The sequence below is a fragment of the Ranitomeya imitator genome, chromosome 2 (genome assembly GCF_032444005.1).
Source record: "Ranitomeya imitator isolate aRanImi1 chromosome 2, aRanImi1.pri, whole genome shotgun sequence".
Taxonomy (NCBI): domain Eukaryota; kingdom Metazoa; phylum Chordata; class Amphibia; order Anura; family Dendrobatidae; genus Ranitomeya; species Ranitomeya imitator.
This window is the reverse complement of record NC_091283.1, coordinates 323,687,914-323,711,146: the sequence shown is the minus strand read 5'-3', so window position 1 is coordinate 323,711,146 and position 23,233 is coordinate 323,687,914. Positions and strand designations below refer to the sequence as shown.

Here is a 23,233-nt window from a genome sequence, read left to right as displayed (position 1 = left end):
TCTCTGGGCAATGGGGAGTCAATGAAGGGATTGACAGAGGGGATAGGCTGGGGAACAGGGGGTACAAGTGGATTAGCTGGGCAGCAGAGTTTAAAATAGATTGGAGGGGTGCGAGAGTGTTCGAGGGGAGGCCACAGAGGAGAAGGTTGCAATAGTCAAGGCGGGAGATGATGAGGGCATGGACTAGGGTTTTTGCAGACTCTTGGATTAGGAATGTACGGATCCGTGAAATATTTTTGAGTTGAAGGCGGCAGGAAGTGGAAAGGGCTTGGATATGTGGTTTAAAGGAGAGAGTGTCAAGGATTACCCAGAGGCAACGAGCTTGTGGGACAGAGGAGAGTGGGCAGCCGTTTACTGTAATGGATAGGTTCGTTGGGGGAGGGTCGCGTGAGATGGGGGAAAGATGAATTCTGTTTTGGCCATGTTAAGTTTTCGAAATCTAGCAGAGAAGAAGGATGAAATAGCGAAATTGACATGGATTTTGTGAGCTTTGGTATGTGTGAGAGGGGCAACAGATTACAAAGCTACAGCTATTGTGATGTTATATAGAGAGGCAGCGGCATCTGCATTGTGTAGGGAACTTATTTCTGTAAGAGGGAGAAGGGATTCAGAAAGTGAGTGTAGATCAAGGTATTTAGGATTTCTGTGAGGGTGTGCAAGTTTGTGGGTTGGGGTTGTAGACAAGGAGTGGAGAAGGAAAAGAATGTGAATAGGTTGTGGTCAGGAAGAAGTGAGTTAGAGAGGATAGATAGGGAGCAGATGCGGGTGAAGATGAGGTCCATTGTGTGGCCATCTTTGTAAGTGGCTGTAGAAGACCATTGAGTGAGGCCGAAGGAGAAAGTGAGAGATAGAAGCTTAGTGGCAGCTGAGAGGGAAGTGTCAATGGGGATTTTGAAGTCACCCAAGATGATAGTGGGGATGTCAGCGGAGAGGAAATGAAGTAGCCAGGTGGTGAACTGGTAAAAGGTGGTGGCTGGCCCTGGGGGGGGGCGGTAAATGACAACCATTTGGAGGTTGAAGGGGGAGTAGATGCCCAAAGAGTGCACCTCAGAGGAAGGGAGGGTAACAGAGGGTGGTAATTGGATTGGGGTGAGGAGCAGTTATCTGACAGGGGAAAACCAACTCCTCCACCATGCTTGCTTCTGGGGCGGGGTTTGCGAGAAAGGTGGATTCCACCATACGAAAGTGCAGCCGGAGAGGCTGTGTCAGAAGGAGTGTGCCATGTTTTGGTGATGGCGAGGAAGGAAAGTTTGGTAGTAGCAAAAAGATCATGGATGTAGGAAAGCTTGTTGCAGACAGAGCGAGCGTTCCACAGAGCTCCTGTTAGTGGGACTGGGGAGGTGGGGGCTGGGCGAATGGGCATAAGGTTAGAGAGGTTTCGGAAATTTGTGATAAAGTGTGGATGGGAGGTAGAAATGACTGTGGGGATGTGGTGAGGAGGACCAGGATTTGGAGAGATATCACCAGCAGTGAGAAGGAGCAGAGAAAGTGTTAGCAGGTGGGAGCAGGAGAGGGCGTGAGATGGCTGTCTGTATTTGGAGACAGAGGATTGTATGTTGAGGAACAGTTCTGAGGAGGTGAGATGGATGGGGAGGATTGAAGAAGAGATGAACAGTTCCTTACTAGGAGTAGGGATTAGGGGAGTTAACAGAAAGTGAAGGATTATAGGGGTGAGAGTGAAAACTAACAGAAACATTGTTTACAGTGACTGAGTCCAGTTACCTTCAGTTCCCTTCTGATTTTAATTCTGATCTTCACACTTGTATGATACACACTGCAGCCTAAAGTCTTGGCAGACTTGAGCTATGCAATATATGTGCTACAAAGTGCAATCTGGTGTGAAGCAGAGAGGAGTTGTCTCTGTTCATCTTGGTCAGAGAATTAAGAGTGGACCAGATGCATATAATCAAGCCAAAGTAAATAATGTTATAAATTACACTGGGGTAAAGCTGGGGTCAGTTGAAAGACATACCATGTGAATACTAGGAGCAGAGGTAAGATTATGTGTGTAAAGTAAGGTGACATACCATGTGGGGATTATATGTACTTCATATAGACAGACAAAGCAGGAGAGCTGGGTGGATGAGCATACCAGCTGGGGATTATATCCACTGCATGTTAATTTCCAAAAGGCGGCTGTGGAGTCAAAATATTCACTTCTCCTATAGATTATAACCATCAGTGAATTAATTTATAAAATGGAATCACTTTTTGGGGATTTTGACTATTCTCATTTTCTAACATTAGCTTATATTAGGGCTTCTGCATATGGCATGTCCGATATCATCTGGGATCTGTTCCAGCTGGAGTAATCTGCTCCCTACTTCAGCCAATTGGAAAGTACCACACCCTTCTAAAGGTCAAAGCATATTGCCGGAATCTGCCAGATACAGCATTATCTTCCTCTGGTTCAGTCCTCTGTGCTCAGCTCGCGGCTTGTGTATTTGTGTCCTGTTGTGACCGTGGCCTGTTTACTTAAATACTCTTGTATCTTCTGATTATGTATTATGTCCTTTTGGTTCTGACCCAGCTACCTGACTATTATTCTTGCCACATAACACCACAAAATAGCAAGTAACACCACGGTCCAAGCCTAAGGGTCCCAGTGTAAGTCCAGATTCATGTAAGGGTGTTAAAGAGCAATGAACAAGGCAATCCTTGGGATATGGAAAGCAGATAAGATAGAGCCAAGCATGTTCATGGAGGACTTCTTATGAGCTGGCAGGTGATCACGAACAGTGCCCCCAATACATTGTGTCTGCAAACTATTCCAGCTAGATCTGCATTCAAAAAGCTAAATGGCACTCCTTCCCTTCTCAACACCGCCATGTGCCCAGACAAAACCAAAGAACAAAGAAGCGATCAAACAAGGGCCAAAATAGTAAAAAAGTAGAAAAAAACTTTATTAAACATACAATATAGCAGGAAATAACAGTGGGTACTCCCACAGGACAAATGTACAATCTAACAGAGAATGAAACACGGGACGAAGACCGGTGATGGCTCAGAAATCCTAATAAATATATAGTAAAAGAAACTAATACTATGATAATTACCCCACGTATTAATGATTATGATAGTTGTAACGTAATTCTGAATGAACATACATTCATAGTATTGCAATGATAGCCCATAGAATCACCCCGGACCATGTAAGGAACAAGGGAACTACATGGTAAAGGGGGCCCCCTGACGAAGGCTCCGCCGAAACGCGCATCTGGGTGACGTGGACTGCGTGGACGGTTTCCCCACTTGTCATCCTGGTGGCCCCCTGTATAGTTACATAGGTATGAGACTGCACTAACTATGTGTGTTTTTTACTATTGATCTCCTATGTGATATTTTACCATGTAGTTCCCTTGTTCCTTACATGGTCCGGGGTGATTCTATGGGCTATCATTGCAATACTATGATACTATGAATGTACGTTCATTCAGAATTATGTTACAACTATCATAATCATTAATACGTGGGGTAATTATCATAGTATTAGTTTCTTTTACTATATATTTATTAGGATTTCTGAGCCATCACCGGTCTTCGTCCCGTGTTTCATTCTCTGTTAGATTGTACATTTGTCCTGTGGGAGTACCCACTGTTATTTCCTGCTATATTGTATGTTTAATAAAGTTTTTTTCTACTTTTTTACTATTTTGGCCCTTGTTTGATCGCTTCTTTGTTCTTTGGTTTTGTTTATTGGTTGTTGCGATCGGCCCATGATATGTCCTGTCCTTTTTGCGGCCACTAATATGCATAGTCGTTCCTTGACTTTAGACTAGATAATTATTTTTTGGTGAAATGCTGCTTAATTGTTCATTAAGATTTTTTCTCATGTGTCCAGACAGTAGTGTACAACCGCATATAGGGTACTGTGCGAAGTTGGAAAATAATTTGTAAGATCCATTTGTTTTCTATTATCCTTTGTGAAGAATTCCAAAGTTATCACCGCATAAAGTGGCACGTCAGAATTTAAAAATAGGGCCTGATCAGGAACACAAAGCTGGCTACAGGAAGAGGTTAAATCAGAGTATTTTGGACACTAACTACTGTAGTTGAAAACTGTGAGTATAGACAATAACACATCTACTGTATTATCAAACTCAACAGTCCTCATCAGTAATAAATGAGTAACTAGTGGTGAAACCTCTCTGGTGTAATTAGTGTTTGGGTCTTGGTGACTTCACAATCTGAACTGTCGTAAGTTCTATTGATGAGCGAGTATACTAGTTGCTCGAGTTTTCCGAGCATGCTCGGGTGGTCTCCGAGTATTTGTAAGTCCTCGGAAATTTAGTTTTCATCGCCGCAGCTGAATGATTTACAGCTACTAACCAGCTTGAATACATGTGGGGATTCCCTAGCAACCAGGCAACCCCCACATGTACTCAGGCTGGCTAGTAGCTGTAAATCATTCAGCTGCGACGATGAAAACTAAATCTCCGACCACTTACAAATACTTGGAGACCACCCAAGCGTGCTCAGGAAAACCCGAGCAACAAGTATACTCGCTCATCACTAGTAAGCTCCAATATTTTCTGTCAGATGAGTTATCAAGAAGAAATATTACACATTTAAAGAGAACTGTGTATAGTAGTGCAGAGCTGAGATTTTCTCTGTCAGCAGGATTGTGCACAGTAACCTACAGACACTGTCAGGTTGGCGCCGTTATACTGATTACAATGATAATTTGGTTGATGAAATCCGTCTTTTGGTTGTTGTTTAATCTGTATTTGTAGTTTTCAGTTAAAGAGATTCTCGTGCTTCGGGATGGGGTTGTGGGCAGGGCTTTATGTGGTCCTGTGATTACTAGTGATGAGCGAGCACTAAAATGCTCGGGTGATTGTTGCTCGGGTCGAACAAATTGAAATACTTGGGTACTCGACCCGAACAACGAGCCCAATGTAAGTCTATGGGAAACCCGAGTATTTTTGCAACGATCCCCGGGGGTCCTTTTAAGGTCTAAAAATGTCTGAAAATGAAGGAAACACTGCTCAAATGACACAGGAACATCATGGGAATCGCCCCTGGAAGCATTCCTGACTCCTAGGTCACAGCTGTAAGCAATGTTGTCAGAGTTTCCTGCCATTTTTACAGGTGCACCAAAAAACATACAAAAACTAAACCAAAATGGATTTTGCTGGGAAATATGTTAAGGTACATCCTTTCCATGGTAATGACTTGTATATAAGGCAAAATAATTAACCCCAGACCAAAATGTTCCTCCACCACTTGGGCTATGTTCACACGCAGCGTTTTTGATGCTTTTTTCAGCTTTAACATTGCTTTCAACCAATACAAATGCATTCACTGGGAAATGTCATTGTAACATTTAACAACCCTAGCTGGCCATGTGGTGTGACACATAAGGAGACACATCTTGTTTCATTTATGAAGGAGGGACTCTTAAAGTCGCAAAGCCTATTTTTTAGAGGGGCATCAGTTTGCATTAATATTCTTAAAGAGCTATTATTAAACAGTGGGTCTCCCATACTGTTTTTGCCTATGCAGTGAGTGACTAGTCTGCCAAGAATTACAACGCGCCCCAATACTCCTTTCATGAGAGGTACAGGAGGGCCTCCTGAAAAAATGTTTCATTGAATGCAAGGCCTGCAAGGCTATCAAGTCATATGCAACCCAATAAGCCTTTGAACTGGGTTTTCCTGTGGCCTTCCAGTATCTGGCTTCACAGTCTTCAGTTGGTGCTGCCATACGGGTTCGTTATGCATTGAATGCAAGGGCCGCCTTGACCCAAATTTGCATGCACCCCAATCCCCCCTTGGAAGAAACATGGAGGAGGGCCTCCTAACCAAAACTGTCCCATTACCAAGGAGCGTGTCTCCTAGACTTGTACTGCCCATACACTAAGTGTATGGGCTGACCAACATTTCCCCATGGGGGGTAAATTTAAAAAAAAGAATTCATGACAAAATAGTGTTTACTGTTTTGAGCTAGGGTGAGGCCAGTCTCACACGTCCAGATAATTCCAGTACCGGAAAAATCGGTCCTGGAATTATCTGTGTCCGTGTGCCGGTGCGTTTCTGTGGCACATCAGTGTGGCACATGTGTGCCCACTGGGTACCACATGCACCGTGCCGGAGACAGTGCTAAAGTTTAGCGCTGTCCCCTGCATCGTGCTGAAGCCCCATTCATATCTTCCCTGCAGCAGCGTTTGCTGTAGAGAAGATATGAATAATAGTGTGTAAAATCAAGATCCAGGTCCCCACCCCCCTCCCACCACCTGTGCGCACCCCTGCCCCCCCCGCTGTGATTAAAATACTCACCCGGCTCCCTCGCAGCGTCCTGTCCTGGCCGCACCTTCTACTGTATGAGCGGTCACATGGGGCCGCTCATTTACAGTAATGAATATGCGGCTCCACCCCTATGGGAGGTGGAGCTGCATATTCATGACTGTAATCGGCGGCCCCATGTGACTGCTCATGCAGTAGAAGGTGCGGCCAGAACAGGACGCTGCGAGGGAGCCGGGTGAGTATTTTAATCACAGCGGGGTGGACCTGGATCTTGATTTTACACAGAATTATTCATATCTTCTGCTGCAGGGAAGATATGAATGGCGGCTTCGGCACCAGTGGGGGGGACAGTGCTTAATGTAGCGCCGTCTCCTGCACAGCACACGGACTGCCCACAACGTCCGTGTGCGGTACGTGTTTTACATGGACCCATTGACTTTAATGGGTCCGTGTAATCCGTGCGCTCCCACGAACACTGACATGTCTCTGTGTTTGGCACACGAAGACACGGTCCGCAAGAAATCAATGACATCTGCACAGATGCATTGATTTTAATGTGTCTATGTGTGTCAGTGGCTCCGGTACGTGAGGAAACTGTCACCTCACGTACCAGAGTATTCTGCTACAGATGGATCTGGATAAGTTGGAAACTTGGGCTGAAAGGTGGCAGATGAGGTTTAACAATGATAAATGTAAGGTTATACACATGGGAAGAAGGAATCAATATCACCATTACACACTGAACGGGAAACCACTGGGTAAATCTGACAGGGAGAAGGACTTGGGGATCCTAGTTAATGATAAACTTACCTGGAGCAGCCAGTGCCAGGCAGCAGCTGCCAAGGCAAACAGGATTATAGGGTGCATTAAAAGAGGTCTGGATACACATGATGAGAGCATTATACTGCCTCTGTACAAATCCCTAGTTAGACCGCACATGGAGTACTGTGTCCAGTTTTGGGCACCGGTGCTCAGGAAGGATATAATGGAACTAGAGAGAGTACAAAGGAGGGCAACAAAATTAATAAAGGGGATGGGAGAACTACAATACCCAGATAGATTAGCGAAATTAGGATTATTTAGTCTAGAAAAAAGACGACTGAGGGGCGATCTAATAACCATGTATAAGTATATAAGGGGACAATACAAATATCTCGCTGAGGATCTGTTTATATCAAGGAAGGTGACGGGCACAAGGGGGCATTCTTTGCGTCTGGAGGAGAGAAGGTTTTTCCACCAACATAGAAGAGGATTCTTTACTGTTAGGGCAGTGAGAATCTGGAATTGCTTGCCTGAGGAGGTGGTGATGGCGAACTCAGTCGAGGGGTTCAAGAGAGGCCTGGATGTCTTCCTGGAGCAGAACAATATTGTATCATACAATTATTAGGTTCTGTAGAAGGACGTAGATCTGGGGATTTATTATGATGGAATATAGGCTGAACTGGATGGACAAATGTCTTTTTTCGGCCTTACTAACTATGTTACTATGTTACTATGTTACATGTGAAACCGGCCTAATACAGCAAAAAAAAAAAAAAAGGAGAATGGAAGCCTCAAAAGCACACTTTGTAGCCCACAGATAGATGATGCGTGTCACGGAACTACCACACTGTAAACATTTTTTTGTTTTAACCAAGATAGTGTATAGACCTAGGGTATCAGACAGACCAAAAATTGGAATGTATGCATGACAAAAAATTATTTTTAGACCACACATAAAATTGCCGTAGGACGGAGATAACAAACTATTTCAATATGTGGCCTATATTTTAAAAAATGTTAAAACCACAAAATACTGTATACGCCAAGGGTATCAGACCAATTATGCAAAAGTGTGCTAAATGGAAAAAGTAACAATATTGCACACTTTTTGTAATATGTTGCACATGTAATCAATGGGATATATATTAAGACCTGTGCAAAAGTGTGTTTAAAAAAAAAAAAAATAACGATGTAACACACTTATATTATGTATTGCACGTTTATTTTGGCCTATACTAAGGCAATTTAGCCTATACCCCTGCACTGTACCTAGATGCGTCCTACCTGCCTGCGGGAGTTGGCACCCTATAATCCTGCGCAAATGGCGCCCCCGTTCTAGTCGTCTGTCCCTAATACACCCTGTTATAGGAAAAAAGGTGCGGACAAATAAGCCTATGGCAATGAAAAAATAATAAGGCAGGAAAAATTACTGGAAAAATAATTGCCTCAGTATAGGCCAAAATAAACGTGCAATACATAATATAAGTGTGTTACATCGTTATATTTAAAAAAATTAAAAAAAAAACACACTTTTGCACAGGCCTTAATATATATCCCATTGATTACATGTGCAACATTGTTACTTTTTCCATTTAGCACACTTTTGCACAATTAATGGAATTTTTGCTCTAGTGACATCTGTTTGTCTGTCTGATATGTATGATCTGCTGTTTGTTGTTTTTTCTATTTTCCGCATGATAGGGCCTATTAGGGACAGTTAGGGCGAGCCTACGTTGAGCAGGGGCGCCATTGCGCAGGTTTATAGGGTGCCAACCTCTGCTGCAAGGTAGGGCATTAGATAGTTGGCCCTTTAGGGATTTAGTGCACCCTGTATCTTTGTTTGCAGCCATACGTGTTTTTAGGTCGTGTATGTTGTATTGTTTTTGTTTTAGTATTCATAAGTAAATGTTAAGTTTTATTGTGGTCATTTACTTTATCGTGTAATAGTGTCATTTGTCGGTGAGTTGATCTAATTAAGGCACTTGTATTTGAAATTCTGTGAAAAATTAGGCCCAATGTTAAGCAGCAGGTCTCCTAGACTTGTAATGCCCATACACAAAGTGCATGGGCTGCAAAACATTTCCCCATTGGGGTTCAATTTTTAAAAAATATTTTATGGGCATCATAGACACCCTTGCCAAAAATTGAACTGGTGTCACAGCACAGAACACGTTAAACCTCGTGGTCTAGTGGTGGAGAATGAGGAGACATAAGATAAAGGGCTCAATACAAAACTAGGCGCATTGTAAAGGAGCGGGTCTCCTAACTTGTAATGCCCATACACTAAGTGCATGGGCTGACAAACATATCCCCATGGGGGTCACAGTTTTAAAAAATTATTTATGGGTATCAGGCACCCTTGCCCAAAAACTTAATGGCTGTAGCAACATACAACACGTTCACCATGGTGTTCTAGTGGCAACGAATGATGAAATGCGGAGGATATCATTATTAAAAACTAGGCACAATGTTAAGGAGTGGGTCTTCTAGACTTGTAATGACCATACACGAAGTGCATGGACTGCCAAACATATCCCCATTGGGGTAAAATTTTTAAAAATTATTTTATGGGCATCATAGACACCCTTGCCAAAAATTGCACTGGTGTAGCAGTACAGCACACGTTCAACCTGGTGATGTAGTGGTGGAGAATGAGGAGGCAGAACATAAATCATACTGAAATCTAAGAAAAATAAAAAATGTGAAACCACCTATGAAAGAAAATATCAAAAGGGAGGGGCGAACACGAGTTCATAAATATGAAGCCAGAATGTGTCCAACGAGACATGTTTGTCCCTAGCAACAGCTCAGCGACATAAATAAAAAGATAATATAGCATTTGAATAATTTTCTATTGTTGAGGTATACACTACCTCATTAGGGGACTGACCACAGTTAAGAAAACAGGAAAATATACTAATAAATGGGAAGAATAGACGTACATCTCATCTTTATGACATTTCCCCCTGGGGGAGTAACATTTGTTTTGGTTTCCAATTAGTAACAGACATCATAAAAACACCCTTTTATCCAAAAATTAGGGACTTTAGCATCACGGAATCCATTCACCCTGGTGTTTGTATGGTTGTGGATGATGAGGATGAGGATAAGGAGTAGGATATCAACAAACAGACCAAATCTGGAAGTGCATACCCCTGTGTAGTTGTGAAGAGGTGCATGAGATAACACCTCCACCATAAAGACAATTATAGGTTATGTTTCTGTTTTCATTTTGTGGTGCACAGAAGTCTTGCCCAATCCAGCCCTTGTTCATTTTTATAAGAGTCTGCCTGTCAGCATTTTCAGTTGACAGGCAGATGCGCTTATCTGTTATAATTCCCCAGCGACACTAAAAACCCGCTCTGACAGAACGCTAGCAGCAGGGCAGGCCAGGACCTCTAAGGCGTAGAGAGCCAGTTCATGCCACGTGGCCAGCTTGGATACCCAATAATTAAAAGGCACAGAGGAATCCCAGAGGATGTCTGTACGATCTGCAAGGTACTCCCTCAGCATCTTCCCAAACATTGTACTTCTTGTGACGGCACCCCTTGCCTCTGTGACGGCACGATGGGAGGGTCTGAGAAAACTGACCCAGAACTTTGCCATTGTTCCCCTGCCTGAGCTGGATTGTACTTCTGTCTCTCTCGCTTTGACTCCTTGGTTGTACAACAAACTCTGATGTCTGCTGTCAGCGTTCTCACATGGCAATTTTTTAAGCAATTCCACTACAAAGGGCCTCTGGTACTGCAACATTTTAGTACACCTGTCTGCCTCTGGAATAAGAGATAGAAAGTTCTCCATGTTGTCCTCCCTCCTGTCCTCAGGCCATCCCCGCTGGACAGACGGTATGACAGCTGTGCTTGTAGTACCATCTATAGTGTATGAAAGTAGCTTATGTTCTTCCTCCTCATTGTTTACCAATCCACGTTGGGAAGACATGAGGCTGGGCTGAGTGTAATCACCCTGTATGGGTCCTTGCTCCATGGCCTCATGCTCTGCCTGCAATGCATCCTCTTTAATTGTAAGCAGAGAGGTTTTCAGAATGCAGAGAAGTGGGATGGTGATGCTAATTATAGCTTTATCGCTGCTCACCATCCAAAGTTTTGGAGGATGGTACATATGTCTGACATCCATGTCCACTCCTGAGGTCTTATGTGTGGAGTCAGAACTGAATAAAGACAGCCTTATTGATGCTGGTAGTCAACAACTGCCCTCTTCTGCTCTTTTCCAACATATGCAGTGTAGAGTTCCAACGCGTGGGGTCATCACACACACCAGTCTGTGAGCCGGAAGCTGCAAACACTGCTGAAACATGGCAGGGGTGGCTGAAGCTGTAGCTGACTTTCTAAAATAGGCAGACAGATGGCGTACTTTCACTAGCAGATCTGGCAGCTCCGGGTAGGTTTTCAGAAAACGTTGAACCACGAGGTTAAGCACATGGGCAAGGCAAGGTACGTGTATGAGCTCACCTTGCCTCAGAGCCGCCACCAGGTTCCGGCCATTGTCACATGCGAATATGCCTGGCTGTAGGTTCAGCGGTGTCATCCAAATATCTGACTGCTCTTTCAGCGCTGTCCACAACTCTTCTGCATTGTGCAGTTTGTCACCTAAACTGATTAGCTTCAGCACAGCCTATTGCCGCTTGGCTGAGGCAGTGCTTCCAGCTTCTGACTGATGTGTTCATTTCAGAGATGGAGGATAAAGAGGAGGAGGAAGTGCAGGAGATGTAGACTGTGGGGGCAACCCTGATTGATGTAGGGCCCGCAATCCTCGGTGTGGGAAGGATGTGTTTCATCCCAAGGTCCGACTTGGTCCCAGCTTCCACTATGTTAACCCAGTGTGCCGTCAGTGAGATGTACCGTCCCTGCCCACAAGCACTTGTCCACATGTCCGTGGTTAGGTGGACTTTCCCAGTAACAGCATTGTTGAGGGCACGGGTAACGTTGTGAGACACATGCTGGTGTAATGCCGGTACGGCACACTGGGAGAAATAGTGGCGACTGGGGACCGAGTACCTTGGGACGGCAGCCGCAATCAGGATGCGGAAAGCGTCCGTCTCAACCAGCCTAAAAGGCAACTTTTCAAGAAAAAGCAGATGAGAAATGTTAGAATTTAGTACTGTGGACTGTGGGGCATTGGCTGGGTATTTACGCTTGCGTTCCAATGACTGGGGTATAGACAACTGAAGGCTGTGCTGGGACAAGAACATGGATGGGCTTGAGGATGGTGCTGCTTGACTGTGGGCAACAACAGGTGCAGGGCCAGAGGCATCTTCACATGCACAATGGACTGGGGATTGGCTTCTACGCAAAACAGTGGAAGAAGCAGTGGTGTCACCCACAGACAGTGTTCCTGGAGCCTGAGGTTTGGCCCACAAAGTCGGGTGCTTTGCTTCCATGTGCCTGATCATGCTGGTGGTGGTCAGGCTGGTAGCTTTGCTACCCCTGCTGATGCGGGCATGGCAGGTGCTGCAAATGGCATGTTTGGGGTTATCGGCAGAGTCTTTAAAAAAAATAACCAGACTCGGGAAGATCTAATGGCAACTTCCCTCATGTTGGTGTTACGGAGAATGGATGCACGACTTCTGCCTATGGCCACCACACTCCTTCTTACTGCCTATTGGGGCAATATGCCTTCTTCCCCATGTGTGCTGCTGTCCTTGCTCTGCATGTCCTCCTGCCAGGTTGGGTCAGTCACTATGTCATCCACCACCTCGTCTTCCACATCCGCACCCTGCTCTTCATCCTGACTTTCTGGCAATTGTGTCTCATCATCGTCGACCTCTTCTGACGCTTTTTGACCATCGCCTTTGTGTGACCATTGCTGTTCAATGATTTGGGATCGCTACATGCGACCTCATCTGGCTTCACTTCAAGTTGACTGACCGAGAGTCTGGAATCTTTAAAGGGAAAACTGAACAGCTCTTCGGAGTGTCCAAGTGTGGTATCTGTTGTATCAGGGCACTTGGCATGATGGGAGGAAGGAGGCTCAGGGTGAGGACTATCTGGTCCAAACTCATGGCGACTCAGAATTGACCATGTGGAAGACATGGTGGTGGTGGCTAAGTGACTGGAAGCATTATCTGCTATCCAACCAACAACCGTTTCACGCTGCTCTGGCTTCAATAGTGGTGTGCTGCAGTCCCCTAGAAACTGGGAAAGGAAGGTTGAGCGAGAAGATGTGGGTCTTTTTTGTGGCCCACTTTCAGCTTCGGCCACGGCTTCGTCCTCTGCATGCACCATCAGCATCACATCCACTTCCCCGTTACTTGCTTTGCCCATTTTAAATGGACTACTGGACTATTTCAAAAGCTCAAGACAAATTTATTTCTTTGGAGAAAAATTATATGTGATTAGTATGCCTGCAAAGCGAAGATTTTTCCACCACAGATATACCAGGCCTCAGCCTCAGATAATAGACTGTATAATTTTTTTTTAAATTTGGCAAAAAATAAAAAATGAGTAGAACAAGGTTAGCAGACATAACTATGCAACTTATGCCTGCGAAGCTGCGATTTTTCCAACACAGATACAACAGGCGTCAGCCAGAGATAACAGACTGATCTAAATGTGGCCTTGATTTTTTGGGGCCCAACAAAATTGTGTCAACAAGTTGGCTATGACACAAAAATAAAAAAAGGAGTACTAAAATTGTGAGATAAAATTCCAAACCACACCAGCGCTACGCTAAATAGGAGAGGAGAAAGCTGTTTATGAACACTCAGTAAGGTAGATGCTGGTATTAGGCCGGCGTCACACTCGGCGTAAGACAATACGGTCCGTATATTACGGCCGTAATACGCTGAAAAGTCCCCAAAATAGTGGTCCGTAGTTCCTCCGTAGGCAGGGTGTGTCAGCGCATTTTGCGCATGGCATCCTCCGTATGTAATCCGTATGGCATCCGTACTGCGTGTTTTTCTCGCAGGCTTGCAAAACCGACATACGGCTATACAAGGGATCCATGTGTAAAAAAACCCATAAAAACATATATACTGTCTATATATATATATATGTCAGTAGACACATATATGTATATATATTAATATTTCATACAGCGCTAGATAGCTTTAAAGCCGGTAATTCAATTGCCGGCTTCTGCTATCTCCTTCCTAAACCCGACATGATATGAGACATGGTTTACATACAGTAAACCATCTCATATCACCATTTTTTTTGCATATTCCACACTACTAATGTTAGTAGTGTGTATATGCAAAATTTGGCCATTCTAGCTATTAAATTAAAGGGTTAAATGGCGGAAAAAATTGACGTGGGCTTCCGCGCAATTTTCTCCGCCAGAGTAGTAAAGCCAGTGACTGAGGGCAGATATTAATAGCCTGGAGAGGGTCCATGGTTATTGGCCCTCCCCTGGCTAAAAACATCTGCCCCCAGCCACCCCAGAAAAGGCACATCTGGAAGATGCGCCTATTCTGGCACTTGGCCACTCTCTTCCCATTCCCGTGTAGCGGTGGGATATGGGGTAATGAAGGGTTAATGCCACCTTGCTATTGTAAGGTGACATTAAGCCAAATTAATAATGGAGAGGCGTCAATTATGACACCTATCCATTATTAATCCAATAGTAGTAAAGGGTTAAAAAAAACACAAACACATTATTTAAAAGTATTTTAATGAAATAAAAACAAAGGTTGTTGTAATATTTTATTCTATGCTCAATCCTTCTGAAGACCCTCACTCTGTAACAAAGAAAAAATAATAAACCAACAATATACATACCTTCCGAAGATCTGTAACGTCCCACGATGTAAATCCATCTGAAGGGGTTAAAATATTTTACAGCCAGGAGCTCTGCTAATGCAGCGGTGCTCGTGGCTGCAAAACCCTGGGGATTGAAGGTAAAGTAGGTCAATTACCTATATTTACCTTCATTCGCAGTGATGCGCCCTCTGCTGGTTGTCCCTCGAGCGTGGGAACTTTCCTGGAAAGCTCCCAGGCTCGAGTTCATATGAGAACAACCAGCAGAGGGCGCCTCACCGCGAATGAAGGTAAATATAGGTCATTGACCTACTTTACCTTCATTCCCTGGGGTTTTGCAGCCCTGAGCACCTGCATTAGCAGAGCTCCTGGCTGTAAAATATTTTAACCCCTTCAGATGGATTTACATCGTGGGACGTTACAGATCTTCGGAAGGTATGTATATTGTTGGTTTATTATTTTTCTTTGTTACAGAGCCAGGGTCTTCAGAAGGATTGAGCGTAGAATAAAATGTTACAACAACCTTTGTTTTTATTTCATTAAAATACTTTTAAATAATGTATTTGTGTTTTTTTTAACCCTTTACTACTATTGGATTAATAATGGATAGGTGTCATAATTGACGCCTCTCCATTATTAATTTGGCTTAATGTCACCTTACAATAGCAAGGTGGCATTAACCCTTCATTACCCCATATCCCACCGCTACACGGGAATGGGAAGAGAGTGGCCAAGTGCCAGAATAGGCGCATCTTCCAGATGTGCCTTTTCTGGGGTGGCTGGGGGCAGATGTTTTTAGCCAGGGGGGGGGGGGGGGGGGCAATAACCATGGACCCTCTCCAGGCTATTAATATCTGCCCTCAGTCACTGGCTTTACTACTCTGGCGGAGAAAATTGCGCGGGAGCCCACGCCAATTTTTTCCGCCATTTAACCCTTTAATTTAATAGCTAGAACGGCCAAATTTTGCACATACACACTACTAACACTAGTAGTGTGGAATATGCAAAAAAAATGGGGATATGAGATGGTTTACTGTATGTAAACCATGTCTCATATCATGTCGGGTTTAGGAAGGAGATAGCAAAAGCCGGCAATTGAATTACCGGCTTTAAAGCTATCTAGCGCTGTATGAAATAATAATATATATACATATATGTGTCTCACTGACATATATATATATATATATATATATATATATATACACATATATACCTATTCTATGTGTACACATTTATTCTACCTATTCTACTGTAAGCTGTCAGTGTGATTTTACTGTACACCGCACTGAATTGTCGGCTTTTCTCTCTAACACCGCTGCGTATTTCTCGCAAGTCACACTGCTGGTCCGTGTGTAATCCGTATTTTTCTGGCTTCCATAGACTTTCATTGGCGTTTTTTTTGCGCAATACGGTGACAAATGCAGCATGCTGCGATTTTCTACGGCCGTAGAAAGCCGTATAATACTGATCAGTAAAATACGGCAGATAGGAGCAGGGGCATAGAGAATAATTGGGATGTTTGTTAGGCGTGTTTTACGGAAGTGTTTTATGCGCTCTTACGTCCGTAAAACTCGCTAGTGTGACGCTGGCCTTAGATGGACAGTGTGCTAATTTCCGTCGATATATTGATACAATAATAATTTAAAAAAAATACAGCGCTAAGACTGTGTTTAGGTGGGATGGTCTACCCACCTGAACAAGTGCTCAGTAAGATGCGATTATATGTATACAGCTGATTCGAGTTGCTAGTGTGTGGACACTGAATGAGCCATTAGGGCCATTAGTCCAACAAATCACTGCTGTAATTGCACAGAGAATTCAGCCTGCAGGCCTTAGGCAATAACACTTAAGGTACCGTCACACTCAGCGACGCTGCAGCGATATAGACAACGAGCCGATCGCTAGAGCGTCGCTGTTTAGGTCGCTGTAGAGACGTCAAACATTATTACTCCAGAATGATGCAGGAGCGATCCAGTGACGTAACGGCGACTCACTTATCGTTCTCGTTGGTTGTTAGCTCCATGTAAAAACATTGCTGGCATCGTTGCTTTTGATGTCAAACATGACGATACACGCCGACCTGACGACCAAATAAAGTTCTGGACTTCTAGCTCCGACCAGCGATGGCACAGCGGGATCCAGATCGCTGCTGCCTGTCAAACACAACGAGATCGCTATCCAGGACACTGCAACGTCACGGATCGTTGTCGTTCTCGCTGTAAAGTTGCTGAGTGTGACGGTACCTTAAATAATGGGTTTTGTTTGCACACTAATTAGGTTCACATACCTTAGGGTTAAATGAGTCGGGTAGGCGAGAGTTTGATTGATCTGCAGATATCTGCCAGTGCTTCGCAGATTATTAGTGCCCTGCTGCAAGTCCATGCAGGGTTGAGTAAGAGATCTGCTGAGTGTATACCTCCTGAGGATCTATGCAATAAGCAGGGAGGACTCCCTCATCCGCGCAGAGCCAAGGACGTCCCGGCCGGTGGCCTCCCTGGTTACACGGAGAGAAGAAAAAAATGTCCAGCACTGCTCGGCAGTGTGTGACGTCACTGAGGCACGGAGCCTCGCTGGGGCCAAAAAACTGAGCACTTGTTCAGGTGGGTAGACCATCCCACCTAAACACAGTCTTTTGGAGCAATATTTTTTTGTTTATTATTGAAATTGTGAGATATTTGGCACAATTATATGCGATGCGTGTGGCGTACAACTCACAGTGATAAATCTATGAACTGTAAGTAAATATTTTTAGAAAAGCTACAGATTTTTGGGGCAGCAAAATGGTGTCTAAAAATGTTGTAAGACACTACAAAATATTAGATCGTACCTCAAAAAAATAAAAAAAAATAATTTTTGGGCGCACTCACATCTGATGACTGGGACAAAAAATAAATAAATACATTTTCAATTCGTAGATTTGCACACTCTTCAATTACAATGACCAGGCTGTAGTTTGCAGCGTGACCAAGCAAATAAATGTAGAACAAAAGGGGGCTATGGATTGCTTTACAATAAGAGGTTCAGGTATAAGATGCAAAAACAGATAACGGCAGCAATTACAATTACAGTGTGTGGCAGGCAATCCCTAAAGATTGCCTCTAAAGAGCGCCAAATATGCAGGGTGGTGACCCGAACTACCACCGACCAAAGCCAGAAATACTCGGCCAACTCTGAGCATCGCGATGCTCGGGCGAGCACCGAGTAGTGGCGAGCAGGCTCGTTCATCACTAGTGATTACATATGCATCTGTATTGGCTTATAACAGGTCACTGTGCCTCAGTTACCTGCCCCCTATTTTACATAATGCATATAATAGTGTTGATATTATTGTTGAGAATTCCTATAATATTGTGGCTATTGTGAGGCTTAGAGAAAAAATACATCCAGCAAAATGTCACCGGCGATGGCGGCGCCTGCATAGTAGCATCTATAAGTAAGAGATAAATGCTATAGCCGATGATGTCATTTTGCTGGAAGTAATTTATTTTTCTAAGCCTCACAATAGCCACAATATTATAGGCATTATCAACAATAATATCAACACTATTATATGCATTACATAAAATAGGGGACAGGTTACTGAGGGATCATTGACCTGTCATAAGCCAAAACAGATGAATATATAATCATAGCACTACATAAAACCCCGCCCACAGTCCCACCACAGCCCCGCCCACAGCCCCACCCCAGAGCATGAGAATCTCATTAACTGAAAACTACAAATAAAGATTAAACAACAACCACAAGACGGATTTCATCACCGGGTATCAGTGTAATCAGTATAACGGCGCTGGCCTGACACTGTGTGTAGGTTAAGGTACCGTCACACTAAGCGACGCTGCAGCGATACCGACAACGATGTCGATCGCTGCAGCGTCGCTGTTTGGTCGCTGGAGAGCTGTCACACAGACAGCTCTCCAGCGACCAACGATCCCGAAGTCCCCTGGTAACCAGGGTAAACCCTTGTTACCATTGTAAATGTAAAAAAAAAAAAACACTACATACTTACAGTCCCGGTGTCTGGTCAGGTCCCTCGCCTTCAGCTTCCCGCACTGACTGAGCTCCGGCCATAAAGTACAGCGGTGACATCACCGCTGTGCTCTGCTTTACGGCTGGCCGGCGCTCACCAGTCAGTGTGGGAAGCTGAAGTCGAGGGACATGACCAGACACCGGGAATGTGAGTATGTAGTGTTTGTTTTTTTACATTTACAACGGTAACCAGGGTAAACATGGGGTTACTAAGCGCGGCCCTGCGCTTAGTAACCCGATGTTTAACCTGGTTACCAATGAAGACATCGCTGAATCGGCGTCACACACGCCGATTCAGCGATGTCAGCGGGAGATCCAGCGACTAAATAAAGTGCTGGACTTTCCCCAGCGACCAACGATCTCCCAGCAGGGGCCTGATCGTTGGTTGCTGTCACACATAACGATTTCGTTAACGATATCGTTGCTACGTCACAAAAAGCAACGATATCGTTAACGATATCGTTATGTGTGACGGTACCTTTACTGTGCACAATCCTGCTGACAGGTTCCCTTTAAATTTAGATCTTAGGCATTTGGAAGAGCAGATGGAGAGCTTTTTTTAAGACTATGAGGGAGTTACAGACTCACATAAGTGAGGCAGACCAATCTCACCACAATCAAACTATCATACAGAACGATAGGTAAAAAAAAGATGTAGAACAAATAAAATGTTACATCCCCAACAACAACGTATGTATGAGGGGAGAACTCCGACAGTAAACCGGAGCTGCACTCATTTATGGTGGACCATTGGAACTACTATGAGTCCTGACCAGAAGAGTAGAGAAAGTATTAGTGCCCCCATTTCAGGAGAGATTGTGCAGTAATTTGAATTCCTCAGGATCGAAAACCTAATGTCATTTATGACGTGGAGTGAATCCATGAAACCAGGACTCGAGCCAACACATCTCCTGCAGGCATGAATAAATGTATATTACAGCCATCAGCCATGCACAGCTTAGAGATATATCATGGCACAGGTGTAGTGTTTTATATGTAGTTTATCACAATCCTCCTTGAAATTAGTTTTAATACAAATTGAAAAGTCAGGATAAAGGGAAACTGTTGTTATTGTACAGAAATTCACACTTGGCCTCACTGCACATTTACTGTTGTTGATTATAGAAGCAAAGTTTGGCCAGAAAGACTGGACCTGGTCTTGTAGGGACCATATGATCACATTCAGCAGCACTGTTAGGGCAGTGAGAATCTGGAATTGCTTGCCTGAGGAGGTGGTGATGGCGAACTCAGTCGAGGGGTTCAAGAGAGGCCTGGATGTCTTCCTGGAGCAGAACAATATTGTATCATACAATTATTAGGTTCTGTAGAAGGACGTAGATCTGGGGATTTATTATGATGGAATATAGGCTGAACTGGATGGACAAATGTCTTTTTTCGGCCTTACTAACTATGTTACTATAAAAGAAGGGAGAGAAGGAAGATTCATCCAATAAGATATCAGGGTTCTAGGAAGCCAACAGCATCATTACCCTCCACTTTCTCTTACACATCATAATTTTTTTCTTGAAGTGATTTTCTAACTTGTCAGCACACTCTACGTACGCTGTCATTTGGCTTTACAGTTCACAGATCTGGGCAGGTAACAGCGTCTTCTAAACTCAGAGGGTAGGTGGATCCTCCAAAGTCATTAGAACAGTTTTGGATGGAGGAGAATGTTGTGGTCTAGAGGTATAATGGTGATCACATGATTGTGATACGGCCGGACTACACCACCGATAAAGCAGCCACAGCCGGTGACGGAGAAGAATCTGTGACTTCTCTACATTTAGTGGTTCCTACTCACCTGGGTAGTCATATGTAGGAATTTCCTCTTTACACCATACATCACCCCTCACATATGTCTCTGTAGTATTAATATGGGTCAGATCTTCACCCTGAAACAAATATTGTAAAAGTCACAGACAGATGGAGAAGTCACATCTATGATCAGCTCTAATCCTGCCATCTCCACCGTTCTCATTACACAAGTATCTACTATATAATTGTCTAAGGCTCACTTCCTTCCTTCTTTCTGTCTGTCTGTCACGGAAATCCCAAGTCGATGATTGGTCGCGGCCAGCGGCGGGCACTGTCCGGCTGCGAAATGGCCGCTCCCTACTCCCCTGCCATCAGTGCCTGCTCCATACTCCCCCCCAGTCAGCGCCCGCCACCCACATAGCATTGTAGCAGTCCATTAAACCGACTGCGTTACACCGCGGCATAACGTGGTGTAACGCAGTCTGTTAATGCTGCTATTAACCCTATGTGACGAACTTTTTACTATTGATGCTGCCTATGCAGCATCAATAGTAAAAAGATCTAACGTTAAAAATAATTAAAAAAAATAAAAAATCGTGATATACTCACCTTCCGGGGCCTTTACCGCTCCTCGCGACGCTCCGGGCTATACATTGCGGTCTCACGAGATGATGACGTTGCGTTCTCGCGAGACCGCAACATCATCATCTCGCGAGACCGCAATGCATTCTTGGGACCAGAACGTCGCAAGGAGCATCGCTGAGCGCCTTGCCTGGATCCGGGGGCCGCCGGAGGGTGAGTATATAATTATTTTTTATTTTATTTTATTTTTTTAACGGGGATTTGGTGCCCATACTGCTACATAATACTTGGACTGTGTTATATACTGCGTGGCTGCTACAACTACGTGGGCAGTGTTATATACTAGGTGGGCTGTGCTGTATATTACGTAGGCTGTGTTATATAGTACATGGGCAGTGTTATATACTACGTGGGCAGTGCTATATATTACGTGGGCAGTGTTATATACTGCGTGGGCTGTTATATACTACATGGGCTGTGTTATATACTGCGTGGGCAGTGTTATATATTGCGTGGGCAGTGTTATATACTATGTGGGCAGTGTTATATACTACGTGGGCTGTGCTATATATTACATGGGCTGTGTTAAATACTACGCGGCTGTGCTATATACTAAGTGGCTGCTATATACTAAGTGGCTGCTATATACTACGTGGCCATGCTATATACTACGTGGCTGTGTTATATACTATGTGGCTGTGTTATATACTACGTGGCTGTGCTATATACCACGTGGCTGTGCTATATACCACGTGGCTGTCTGTGTTATGTGGGCTGTGCTATATACTATGTGGCTGCTATATACATACATACACATTCTAGAATACCCGATGCGTTAGAATCAGGCCACCATCTAGTAAAACATATAACACTGGTGGATAAAACAAGACTGAGCACAAGACCTTCACAGCTGCCTACACATCATGGGGGAGATCTAATGACACCTTCTCTCCATCTACCTGATGATCCTGAGGAACTTTGGGATGTTCTTGTTTACAGTCCTCTGGAAGAAGAGGAAGGCGACATCTCTCTGGTGTTGTCCTATTACTGGATAGATCTGGAGGAAACACATACAAGGGCTGAATTCATTCTTTACATACAGATAATTATAGGCTGTGTGTATTTAGTCCTGTCTATTACCTGGTGATGTGAGGGGCTGGGAAACCTCCATCATGACGTCCTTGTACAGATCTTTATGTCCTTCTAAATACTCCCACTCCTCCATGGAGAAATAGACAGCGACATCCTGGCACCTTATAGGAACCTGACACATACAATGATATCATCATCCCCCTGGTCCCTTCATAGCGTTACTGTATAATGTCCCAGCATTCCCAGCAGTGTCACCTCTCCAGTCAGCAGCTCAATCATCTTGTAGGTGAGTTCTAGGATCTTCTGGTCATTGATGTCCTCATGTATCAGGGAGTGAGGTGGAGGCCCCATGATTGAGTTCAGGGGTCTTCCCCATCCCTCAGACACAGGGTCCTGACAGCGATCACTAGAGGTCTTCTTCACTACTGTGTAATCCTGGTAATGGAGAGACACATTAATAAATCTCACTACAGACATTTCCAGAGTCCTCACCTCTCCAGTTCTGTCCGTCTGTTATTTCCATAGATAAGAATGATGTAATGTGACGTCACCAGAATCTCTCACCTCTCCGGTAAGCCGGAGGATGATCTCTAGGGTGAGGTGTAAAATCCTCTCTGCCATCTTGTTTCTATCCATATCCATCATGGGTAAATCAGGACAATTCTCTTCTATAGAAGATCTTCACTGAGAGGATCCGATATTGTAGAGACCTGAATGAGAAGATGAGCCAATATAACATCATAAAAATCCTGTGTAATGATACAATTACTGGAGATAATAAGGGAAACATATGAGGAGATTTATTATTTTACAGTATTTAGTTTTCTTCTTTGCATCTACTAATAAGACCTATATATTTTAGGCCACAGACAACAAGCAGTTTCTTCCTCGGAGTCGGCAGCTGAATATGTTCCTCATAGACTCATCTTCCATAACGCTAATTCTCGTCTCATTTACCAACCCTGGAATCGGCATTAGCAATACTGCAGGAGATATTCATTACCCGGGACAGGAGAAATAACTACTTCATGATGGGGACGACATCTTCAT

At 44.0% G+C, this 23,233-nt stretch overlaps 1 protein-coding gene across 3 annotated transcripts in view; it reads right to left on the bottom strand.

Moving 5' to 3' along the window:
* LOC138663512 (gastrula zinc finger protein XlCGF26.1-like) overlaps nt 1-22,889 on the bottom strand; it is a 34,146-nt gene extending 11,257 nt beyond the window's left edge. For all 3 annotated transcript variants that reach the window (XM_069749752.1, XM_069749754.1, XM_069749753.1), the window contains exons 1-5: nt 22,748-22,889; nt 22,439-22,618; nt 22,232-22,355; nt 22,051-22,148; nt 20,556-20,646 (exon numbers count right to left, since the gene is read on the bottom strand). In XM_069749752.1, the coding sequence (XP_069605853.1) occupies nt 20,556-20,646; nt 22,051-22,148; nt 22,232-22,355; nt 22,439-22,618; nt 22,748-22,828 (574 nt within the window). In that variant the 5' untranslated portion in view covers nt 22,829-22,889. The remainder of the gene's footprint in view (nt 1-20,555; nt 20,647-22,050; nt 22,149-22,231; nt 22,356-22,438; nt 22,619-22,747) is intronic.
* Between the last annotated feature and the right edge of the window lie 344 nt (nt 22,890-23,233).